Source organism: Elephas maximus, chromosome 20 (genome assembly GCF_024166365.1).
Source record: "Elephas maximus indicus isolate mEleMax1 chromosome 20, mEleMax1 primary haplotype, whole genome shotgun sequence".
In the NCBI taxonomy this organism is placed as follows: Eukaryota; Metazoa; Chordata; class Mammalia; order Proboscidea; family Elephantidae; genus Elephas; species Elephas maximus.
In genome coordinates, this window is record NC_064838.1 from 48,851,598 (window position 1) to 48,863,610 (window position 12,013).

The following is a 12,013-nucleotide window of genomic DNA, read 5'->3' on the forward strand; positions in this document are numbered from 1 at the left end:
AGCAGTTTCTACATGTTCAATTTAGTGACATTGATTACATTCTTTGAGTTGTGCACCTATTCTCACTGCCTTTTTTCTGAGTTGTTTCTCCCTCATTAACATAAACCCACTGTCCCCTAAGGCTCCTGTCTAATCTATTGAGTTACTCTTGTCTATTTGATCCCGTGTAGATAGTTCTTAAAAGAGCATAATGCTCAAGGCAGGCCTTTTAGCTAACCTATTGTTTGGTTTTAAGGTGACTTCAGGGGTTATTTTTGGCTTAAGGTTTAAAGATTATCTCAGGGCAATAGTTTCAGGGGTTCATTTACCCTCCATGGTTCCAGAAAGTCTGAAGTCTGTGAGAGTTTGAAATTCTGTTCTACATTTTCCCCCTTTTGATCAGAGTTCTTCTGTGGTATCTTTGGTCAAAATATTCAGTAGTGGTAACTGGGCACCATCTAGTTCTTCTGGTCTCATGGCAAAGGGGGCAGTTGTTCATGGAGGCAGTTACGCACACATTCCATATCCTCCTCCTATTCCTGACTCTCCTTCTTCCTCTGTTCCTCCAGGTGAACAAAGACCAATTGTTTTGTCTTGGATGGCGGCTTGTAAGCTTTGAAGACTCCAGGCATTACACAATGAACTAGAGCTAGAACAGAAACACGTTATTAGGCCAATAACAGCAATGTCCCATGAAACCATGACCCTAAACCTCCAAACCAAGGAACCAAGTCCCATGAGGTGTTTGGTTGTACATAAGCAGCCTCAGCAGCTACTCTTCTTTTTTTTTTTGTAGTCCTTGTAAATATCTGTCACACAACTTTTGCCAATTCAACTTTTTACAGGTGTACAACTTGTTGACAGCAATTACAATAATTGGCTGTGCGACCCTACCCTTAATCAGTACGATTTTTCCATCACTGTTAACTCCTATTTTCCACCTCTCTCTCGTCCCTGGCATCCACTGATAAACTTTGGTCTCTGTACACTTGCTTTTTCTTGTCGTTTTATATAAGTGAGGTTATACAATACTTGTTTGTCCTTTTGTGATTGGCATATTTTACTCAGCATAATGTCTCCAAGCTCCATCCATACTGTAGCATGTATCAAGACTTTGTTTATCCTACTGGCTGAGTAGTAATCCATTCTATGTATGTTGTTTATCCATTCATCTGTTGATGGGCGTTTAGATTGTTTCTACGTTTTGACTGTTGTGGACAGGGCTGCAGTCAACATTGGTGTACAAGCCTCTGTTTGAGTCTCTGCTTTCAAGTCTTTGGGTGTATACCTAGGAATGGAATTGCTGGGTCATACGGTAGTTCTATTTTTTAGTTTTTTGAGGAACCTAAAGTTTTTTGAGTGCCTGTTTTGAGTGCCTGACTCCTTTATATGTATTTTCTCATGTGATTTATGCACCTGAAGTAGGAAATGTCCCGATTTTACATGTATGAAAGTAAAACCATAGGAAGCCTAAACCAGCTTATTGAAGGTCCCTGAGCTAGTAAGTTACAGAAGTAGAATTCCAAGATGGGTTTTCTGAGCCTCTTAAGACGTTCCACAGCAGTGCTCAGTGACATCACATGAACATCAGGTAGCATTTTGTTGCTAAGATTTAATATTAGTTTATAAAATGAGAAGATTCCATGTCATAAAAATCACTTTCTCTAGAATAAGATAAAAAGAATATGATAACCCTAACCAGAATTCCTAATTGGGACTTAAATATGAAACAAAATCTTTGTGATTTTACAATGTGAATGAGAAAAAGATTTTTTTTTTCCAGCTTTTCCCATTTTACCCTTTTATTTTAAAGTGGAAACAGTGTAGTATATTTGCTTGTTTAAAGTCTCTGCATACCTAAACATAGTAGGAATATTTTTGGTACACTCTGGTAAACAATTCCGTTTTCATGTGGTTCCTTCTTGAAAAATCAGCTAGTTTGGAAAGCATAAGGCAATTTGAAACGTGCTGTGTGCCTACTTCAGAAAGGAAATCGTTGACTTTCGCAGGAATCAAGCGTTTGTGGTGAATGCTTGCTTCCTCCTTCAGGGAGGCTGGCTGCTAACGGCCTGTGTGCTCTCTTGGCCTAGGTGGCAGAGGAGCTGGGGGATCGCCCATCGCTGTAGCCAGCTGCATAGTTTAGGCCGATTAGCACAGCAGAACTTGGAAACACTTAAAACTGCAAAAGGTAAACAATATTCTTCTCAAATATCATCTGCAAGTTGTAGGAAAACTGAGTGCTCAAAGTCTGTTCAGATATGACCTTATCACAACTGAATTTTTTAAATCTTTAAATGAAACAAACAAAAAACAAGCCCATTGCTGTCGAGTCAATTACAACTCGTAGTGACCCTATAGGACAGAGTAGACCCGTAGCGTTTCCAAGGAGCAGCTGGTGGATTCAAACTGCCGACCTTTTGGTTAGCAGTCGAGCTCTTAACCACCGAGCCACCAGACCTTCTTGAATTAAACAGTGACATAAAACTCGTCTTTAAGCCTGTACTGAATTTAATCCTGAATTTATGCACTAAATTTAAGTGATTTTTTGCATAACTGTAATAAGAGGAAAGCATCTCTAGACTGTAACTGAAGGCTTTGTGTTCTGTCATCCTCAGGATGTACACTAATATTTACAGACCGTTCAGGAATGAGTGCCTTGGGCCATGTGATGCTGGGAACAATGGATGTCCACCACCACTGGACAAAAGTAAGGAAATGCTGAAAGGCAAGAAAATGTCTTTGATTTATTGTCTTCGTACTTTTGTTTAAAACAATGGTGTTATGTCATGAACTAACAAATAATTTGTAATCATAGCTTCAGCTGTTTTCAAATCAGATGTTTTAATATCATATAGTTAATTACTTAAAGGCAAGACTGATTTTTGAGTCATTTTTTACTTGGAAGTGTTACAGTCTTTTCTGAAACACAACCTGAAAGCCTGCATTCTGTTGTTTGGTTTGGTTTGGTTTAACAAATTTATTGAGATACAATTGGCATGCAACCAACTGCACGTATTTCATGTGTATGATTTGGTAAGTTTTGACATCTGTATACACCTGTGAAACCACAATCAAGTTAGCGAACGTATCCATCACCCTCAAAAGGACCCTTATGGCCCTTTGTAAGCCCTCCCCCTACCTTCCTGCCCCACTGTCTGCTTCCCAGGCAACCACGGATCTGTTTTCTGTCACTATAAATTAAAAAAAAAATTAGTTCGTATTTTTTAGAGTTTTATGTAAATGGAATCAAAGTATGTACTCCTTTGTTTGGCTTCTTTCACTCAGCACAATTACTTTGACATTTATCCATGTTGTTGCTTGTTTGGAGAATTCATTCTTTCTTATTGTCATGTAGTGTCCATTGTATGGTAAACATTGTCGAGTTCCATCCATTCACCTGTTGAGGGAGGTTGTGTTCTTTCCATTTTGGGTGATTACACATAGAGGTGATATGAACATTTGTGTACACGTGTTTGTAGGAATATGTACTTTAAGAGTAGAACGTCTGGATTGTGTGGTACGTGTATGTTTAACTTTTTAAAAAACTGTCAGCACTTGTTACGGTCATCTTTTTGTGCCGTTCTAATAGATGTGTAGTACTATTTCAGTGTGTGTTTAATTTGCATTTCTCTACGAGTCTGTTAATCCCTTCCTTCAGTGTACTTTTTTCGTCTCAGACATTGTAATTTTAATTTCTAGAATTCCAGTTTGGGTCTGTTGTTTCGAAGTGTCACTGTGGTAAAATGTGCTGCCCTGACCGTTCCTGAGCGTACAATTCAGTGGCAGCAGTTACAGTAACAGGTTTGTGCAGCTGTCACCACCACTGCTTCCAAAACTTCTTCATCACACCAAACAGAAACTTTGGATAATTTGGATCTTTTTTTATGTCATCCATGTTTCTATTTAACTTTTTGAGCATATGAAATGAAATTATCATTGTTTTTGTGGCCACGTCTTCTAATATCTGTCAGTTCTGGGTTGGTTTCCACTGATTCTCTTCACTGTGGGTCGTGTTTTCTGCCTCTTTATTTAAAATAAAAGTTCTTTCAATGTCGTTACTGCATTTACATGAATAACTCATTAGCAGAAAAATTGAAAAAGTAGGGGATAAAATTATTTTGCACAAAGTGTTAGAATTACAGTAATTCATAAAATGTTTTTATTGCTCCTGCTCTTTTCCTAGCAGTTTTTGATGCATTTTAACTCCTCTTAAAGCTTTCAGTATAACATCTGAGTCCCCAGTACAGCACACGAGGTCGGTGCCTGAGGGAGCCCCTCCCTCCCTCTTTGGTCTCATCCTTTTCCGCGGCTCCCAGACATGGCACACTCCAGCCACTCCACACTCCTCGTTTCCCACGGCTCCCAGACATGGCACACTCCAGCCACTCCACACTCCTCGTTTCCCGCGGCTCCCAGACATGGCACACTCCAGCCACTCCACACTCCTTGTTTCCCGCGGCTCCCAGACATGGCACACTCCAGCCACTCCACACTCCTTGTTTCCCGCGGCTCCCAGACATGGCACACTCCAGCCACTCCACACTCCTTGTTTTGAGCATGCTCTTCCTTTTCATGCTTCTGTGTTTGCACATGCGCTTTCCTCTGCCCTCCGGCCTTCCCACGCTAAATTCAGTTACCTTTTGGTCACTGAAGCTTTTGCCTGGACCTCCTCTTTATATCCTGGACTGTGAGCCCCTGGAAAACAGGAACAAACTCTTAAAATCTGCATACTCCAAGTACCCAGTTCATTGCATAAGCACATGATGTCTGCTCAGTAATGTTTATTGCATATAATTGAGTTTTGTAAATTCTGAAGAAATAAACTTGGAGTTGAAATACATATAATTTATTGCTAAAACCTTTCTTTATTATACCATTTAATCATTCAAAACTTATTTAAGATTCTTACCTGAGTATTTAAATTTAGTACTTAGGACTTACTTTTATTTGGAACAGATTTTTTTTCTGCAAGCTCTTCAGTTCCTTTCCAGAAATCCCAAAGATTTTGGTGTTTTATTTGGATATTGATATTTTCAACATCACATTGTCTTTTTCTTATCTCTTACTTGAACTTTCCTCCTAGGAAAAGAATTTCCTTGTTAAAATTGCTCAATACTATTTATTAGAATCCTAAAATTGAGTGATCATAGTAACATAAAAGTATATATATATATATTTTTTTTTTTTTTTTAATATTGTAGCTTTTTGAAAGATTGCCAACTTATTTTGACCTTCAGAGGAGGCTGCTGCTTTTAGAAGACCAAATAAGCTATCTTCTAGGCGGCATACAAGTTGTTTATATTGAAGAATTACAGCCAGTATTGACACTTGAAGAATATTACTCTCTTCTTGACGTGTTCTATAACAGACTATTGAAAAATAGGATACCTTTCCACCCCCGAAGCCTGCGTGGTTTACAAATGATCCTTAACAGGTAAAAACCTAAAACAGCAGGATTACTTTCACTTCTTCACTTATCTGGGTTGTGTGTCTAAATATATTAATTTTTTTTTTTTAATTCCAGTGTGTGATTCTTAGAAATTAAGAAAAAGAATATTACTGCTTCAGTTAACAGTCCTCATTTCCACATTAGAAAAGCCAGCATGAGAGCATCAAGGGATTGAATCTCTAGAACATTCTGTGATTATATTCCCACTTCCTGGGCAGAGAACTTTATAGCATTAAACTATTCTTAAATCAATGGCCAACATTTTTTTTGTGTGTGTGCATATGCTATTTTCCAGCCACTGTGCTTAAATGTGGAAACAGTGGTGGCGTAGTGGTTAAGACCTATGGCTGCTAAACAAAAGGTCGGCAGTTCGGATCCCCCAGGCACTCCTTGGAAACTCTATGGGGCAGTTTTACTCTGTCCTGTAGGGTCGCTATGAGTCAGAATCGACTCGAAAGCAATGGGTTTGGTTTGATGGAGTTGGTGCTTAAAAGTTAATATTTTTAGTACTGTGTACGTCATATACATTTAGTACATCTAGTACATAAATGCGAATCCTCTTTAGGTCTCACCACCTCAACATGAAGTAGGTACTACCCCCATCTTACAGGTGGGGAAGGTCACAGGGCTAGCAAGTAACATGGTCATTACGACCAAATGTGTCTTTTTGGGGCCACCAAAGATATAAGTCAGTTTTAGTAAACTCCTAAGGTAGATTTTCTTAATTCTTATTTCAAAGACTAATAAAACATTTTCTTGGGGAAAGGGGTGGAATAGGTCAATAATTTTCCTTTAATGTATGCTTACCCACAGGGATAGATATGCTCCAAGCTTGCATGAACTTGGGCATTTTAACATCCCAATCCTCTGTGACCCAGCAAGCCTCCAATGGTTTATTCTCACCAAAGCCCAGCAGGCAAGAGAGAACATGAAAAGAAAGGAAGAGTAAGTACTGTTAGCCCTCTCTCACACTATTCAGTCTAACTTTAAAAAATCAGGTATTCAGAACTGATATAGGACGTTAATAGTGTATTAAGCTTAGAAAATTGATTTATTTGTGGATATTCCATATTTATTTCCCAGTTTGTTCTGCAAGGGATTTTATAAGGCTGTTTTGTAAGTATAATAACCTTAATCACTTTACCACCATGTGCCTCAATTTGAGAAGGGCTTCTTAATAAAAAAAATCCAAGTCAGCTTTGGACCCGGGGTCCCTGTGCCTGAGAAGCTTCTTGACCAGGGGAAGATTGAAGACAAACGCCTTCCTCCAGTGTCGACAGAGAGAAAGCCTTCCCCTGGAGCCAATGCCCTGAATTTGGACTTGTAACCTACTAGACTGTGGGAAAATAAATTTCTCTTTGTTAAAGCCAAAAAAAAAAAAAAAAATCAACTCAGGAGCAGAGTGAAAAATAAGAATGTCTGAAAGAAATTCTCCAGATGGAGAAGAGTGACCACAAGGAAAAAAAAAATCAGGTACGACTTGATCGATGGGAGTCTTTATTGCTTAAAAATTTGAAAACAACTGATACCAAAAAAGCTTCTTCTCAATTTTAACTAAATTGAGAAGAAATTTTAAAGTAAAAATACTGTTTTCACTTAAAAGCAGTCCTGTATGTTGTTTTCATCTTTGAAAGGATGATGTTGTAGCAAACAGTTTCCTGTTTCTTCTCAGGGTACTGCTGGGTTCTCTGTTTTATGTATCTACAATGAAGAAGGGAAGATACTACATTCAGTAGTGGGTTGTTTTTCTAACATGTTGCCTAAGGAGGCTTTGTAACCATTCATTCATCCATTCATTTAGCTGTCATGTACTGTGACCATTGTGTGCCAAAAGCTGTGGTAGGTGTCCTTGATAGAAAGATAAAGAAGACCAGCCCCTGCTCTCCTGGAATTTGTTTCTAGTAGGAGACTTGAGTGCTCTGAGTATGTGAGTGGTAGCTGAGCCCACCGAGTAGAGTTGCTCTGGGGACAAGGACATTGAAGGGAAGGCTGTGGCGGAGGAGCGGGAAGGAGCTGAAGAGAACGACTCACAGATATCAAGGGAGGGGCGTTTCCAGGAGGAGGGACAAAGTGAACAAGGATGTGGTCTCTGTATTTAGAGACTCTGTGGTGACTTGTTCAGCAGTATGCTGGTGGAAGCCATCTGATTACTTATTTTTCCTACCTTATTGCCCCCGGTGTCCACAAATTTTTAAAAAGCAGGGATATAAAATAGAGAAGAGTGGCAACTAAAGAGAACCATGGAGGCCATCCCCTTAACAAGTAATGAGACTGTCTTATGTATAAAGTAAGTGAGGGAGCGGCATCTCTTTGTTTTGCTTGTAGAATTGTTGACAGCTTGATTGGTCAAATCCTATTGCACAAATATCCTACGTCTTGGTTAGTTGTTAAGCATTTGTGCTTAGGATGCTGCTATTCTAAATTAAGTCTGCTTGAAGCCTTGGGAGCAGTTCTAGCTCACCTTCCATCATCAGGGCTGATCTCGTTTGCTCCACCATAGCTGCTGCTCTTTATAGCTTTAGGGTATTTTTGAGGAACCAAGAATCCTTATATTTTAGAGATACAGTCTAAAATAGATATATTAATGTAATGGATTTTCTTCAGAATAGGAATTCAGTCATCTTTTGGTCAAATTAGAGTTATAAAAACCAAGCAGGCTGTGAGTTGACAACTGATGAAGCTTGTCAGTGGGCCCATGGGTATTCAGTATGCCAGTCTCCATTTTGTATGTACTGGAAATTTTCCATAATAAAAAGTTCAAAACTCTTTTTTAAGAAAATGGATAACAGAGGAATAAGACTGTAGGTAGGGAACTGTTGCTAATTCTTTTCATTTTATAGACTTGTTGAACTCCTAAATGTACATGCATTAGTAGGATAAGAATTTTAATTATTAAAATAGGGAATGTGCTTTAAATTTTATACTGCAGGTTAGTCTCAGGATACAAATATGTACAAGCTAGGTAAGCTAAAGATACTGTGTAATCACACAGAACTAGCTTGAAAACTGCAGAGCTCCCTCTGATAGCCATGGTATCTCCTGCAGCCTGGATTGCAGGTCTACGTAGTGCACCCAGGACACCAGAACCTGCTTTAAAGTGCACCTGGTCTACTACTTTGAAGCATTCCCATCTGCCCCCTTAGAATTGTGTTGATGCCTCCAAAACCAAACCCGTTGCCATCGGGTCGATTCCGATTCCTGGCAACCCAAGTGTATCAGAGAAGAACTGTGTTCCATAGGGTTTTCCGTGGCTTCTTTTTCCTTTTCTTAATTTTGCGTTCTTTTATTATCACTTACGGCAATATTGTTTTTAATAAAACAGGCTACAGGTTATTGAAAATGAATTGATACAGGCTTCAACAAGGAAATTTTCTCTGGAGAAGTTATATAAGGAGCCCAGCGTTTCCAGTCGACAGATGGTGGATTGTTGTAAGAGACTGCTGGAACAGTCATTGCCTTACCTCCACGGAATGCACCTCTGTGTTTCACATTTTTACTCTGTTCTGCAAGATGGCGACCTTTGTATTCCTTGGAACTGGAAGAATGGAGAAGCTACAAAGTAACACAGAAATAAGTATTATTTTTTAAAGAGATAAGCAAAAGGTTTTTAAGTTAAAACTTATTTAAATCCACCATTTGATATGACAGTATTATTATACATATTATAAGAACAGCATTTCTAATTTGCTGTTTTAAAAGTTGACATTTTTAAAGAAATTAATTTCTACTAGGAAACTTGTTTTTAAAAGGGTTTTGTCTCCTGATCTTATATTTCTTATCTGACTGGCAAGCCTAGGTAAAAAGATGTTAGAAAGAACATATTTTTAATGATATGTAAATGAAGAGTTCTACAAGGGTAAAAGATATACAGTATATTTTTATATGAGCGAGTGTTGGTTTGGGGCTGGCCAAGTGTCTGTGAGTATTAACAGGTCTTACAGTCAGTGTAGCTCTGAAGTAATGGAACTCCTTTCCACGTGTAACAGACAAGTACACATGCAGCTTTTTAGCTACAACTCATATACACACACCCGAGTGCTTTGCAGCCAGTAATAGTCAGTTGATGTCCAAAACAGAGGCCTGATAGCTAGCGACTTCTGCCTAAGAAACAGAACAGAAGGGAAAAAAAGAAAATGAATAAATAGTATTGATGTTGTCACAAGCAGTCTGATACCAGTTTATTAAGACAGCTTCACTGACACAGAATTAAGGGTTAAACTCATAATTTCTCGTACCCATGAAAATTTTATAAGACAGTGAATATTTTTGAGTCATTTAATGAAGTGACTCCTTTGTTTTCATGGGCAAACACTACCCAGGAAAATCCTTGCCTGTTCCCAGGGTTCCAGACGGAGGGTCAAGTTAAAATGGTGACAGGATTTCTGTCATTCCTCTGAAGCCCTATCTTCCCGTGCCTACCAGTGTTCTCCTCAGTGCATTAGAGAGTAAAGAATACAGTAAAATTGTTTTTGAAGTATGTTTTAAATTTATCGAAAATATTAGTTATTTAAATAGTTCAAATTCATATATGTGTTCAAAAGCCAAGTTGATTTGCAATTATAGTTTGTACATATTATCCCATTTAACATGTGCCTAACAACACCTAAATTATTTTTCTAGTGTAACAAATGTTTGTGTGACCTATAAAGATTTTCCAGAGCCAAATAATGGGAGTGAAAATTTTCTTTAAGGTTATCTAAGAAATTTTATTGTAAACTTAAGTTTGGATTGTGTCATTTCTTAAATCAACTATTATGGAATCTTCAGTAATTTGTATTGAATTGGATTTTGTCTCAGAACTAATTGTTATGTAATAAATAATACCTACATCAATCAGATAACTTTTCTTTTGTTACTCAATTATTAATAGTTTTACAACTTAATAGGAAATTACAAAAAATGCGTGATCCATATATACGTATTCCCATCACCTGTCTGTCAGTTTGTCGTACTGTGGTGGCCTGTATGGAAGCTATGCCACCAGTATTTCAAATACCAGCAGGATCACCCATGGTGGACAGGTTTCAGCATAACTTCCAGGCTAAGACTAGGAAGAAAGGCCTGGCAAACTGTGTCCAAAAATTAGCCAATAAAAACCTTATGAATCACAACAGAACATTGTTCAACTCGCTCACATTGGGCACATCAGCAGGAGGGATCAGTCTCTGAGGAGGACATCACGTTTGGTGAAGTAGAGGGCCAGTGAGGGTGAGCAAGACCCTCAGTGAGATGGATTGGCACAATAGCCACAACAATGGACTCCAACATGCCAGCAATTGTGAGGATGACACAGGACCAGGAAACGTTTTGTCCTGTTGTATGGACGGTCTCTATGAGGCAGGATTGACTCAACAGCAGCTACCTATTTACCTATTTGACTTCCTCCCCCAGTTTTTCTGAAGAAAACTAACGAAAAGGAGAAATTTTGTCCCACCACTGAAAACTGGCACAGGATTAGGCCCTTACAACTCTTTCTACCAAGCCTCAGGTGAGAACAGTGTGGAGAGGAACACCTGACCTCTCTTCCCAGTTGGCACTGCTGGAGGTCTCGGGTGGCTGACCTGCTGGCCTGTTGCTCTCCAGTGCACCTGGGAAGAGCCCCTCTATTGCTGTTGCCCAGTGCTCCCCCCGCCCCCAGGGTAAAGCTGGCCTGCAGTCACCCACAACTGCCCACATCATTTGGGAGCATGGGAGGGGCCTTTCTCTTCTGGTCCACTCCTCTAGGACTCCTGGGAATTAAGCACTGGGTTGGGTTCTGGGTGGAAGGGAGTAGAGGTTGGAGGGGAGGGTGGGGCAGGCCTGACACATCTGCCAGGCCAGCAGAAGCCCTCGGAAGAGGAAAGGGCCTGAGTCCCCACGGGGCGAGAAGAGCACTGGGGAGGGAGCACGAGAACAGGCGCTGTCCAGAGCCTCGTTTCCAGGGCCCAGTCTCCTGCTGCACAGCTGTGCCTTCTTACAGTGGGCTCCACAATCTCCACTGACCCCGTGCTCTGCCTTGAACTACTTTTTGTCAGTTTTTATTCTATGGACAAAAGGAGTCTGGTCCAAAACAGTCATCCAAGTCCACACAATTGCCATGTACGAGGACATCCTTTCCACATTTGTGGTGGCACTTTTTATTGGTCACCCAGGTGCACCCTCAGCTGCACTGGCACCTCTTGACCACCCCTCCTTCCTGACACCGCTCCCTGGTTCACAGACACCACTCTCCGGGGAGGTTTCCGCGGAGCTTTCTTACTCCTATTCCTATGAGTTTTTGGGTGCAGATGAACTCGAGAGTTCCGTCTTCAGCCTCCTCACCCACTGCTCATGCCCACACCAATGGCATCAGCCACCAGCCCCGGGTGGAGATGCTGCTGAAACCTCTGTCTCCGAGTGTGGCCATCTCCCGAGCCCCAGGCCTGTGGACCCAGCACCTCTGAGTGTCTCTGCCTGGATGTCTCCTCAGCAGCTCAAACCTAAACTTCTGAAATGCCCTCATTCTCTGTCCCTCCCATTGCCTTTTGTTTGTTTCGTTTCTCTGGCAGTGATATCATTAACAAAGGGGTCTGTGTTTTGAGTTGTCACAGGAGTCAATGAGCAGAA

The 12,013-nt window shown here is 40.2% G+C and overlaps 1 protein-coding gene across 3 annotated transcripts in view; it reads left to right on the top strand.

Annotated features, from left to right (window-relative positions):
• Positions 1–10,242, top strand: part of TCAIM (T cell activation inhibitor, mitochondrial) — a 44,167-nt gene extending 33,925 nt beyond the window's left edge. The window contains exons 7-11 of one of the 3 annotated variants that reach the window (XR_007514447.1): positions 2,070–2,167; positions 2,595–2,686; positions 5,181–5,413; positions 6,242–6,901; positions 8,751–8,832. Coding sequence is in view for 2 of the 3 variants with exons in the window: in XM_049862745.1 (XP_049718702.1) it covers positions 2,070–2,167; positions 2,595–2,686; positions 5,181–5,413; positions 6,242–6,373; positions 8,751–8,991 (796 nt within the window). In the remaining variant the exon portion in view is untranslated. Of the gene's footprint in view, positions 1–2,069; positions 2,168–2,594; positions 2,687–5,180; positions 5,414–6,241; positions 6,902–8,750 lie in introns of all 3 variants that reach the window. The other 2 variants (XM_049862745.1, XM_049862744.1) reach the window with 2 other exon arrangements.
• The last annotated feature ends 1,771 nt before the right edge of the window (positions 10,243–12,013 follow it).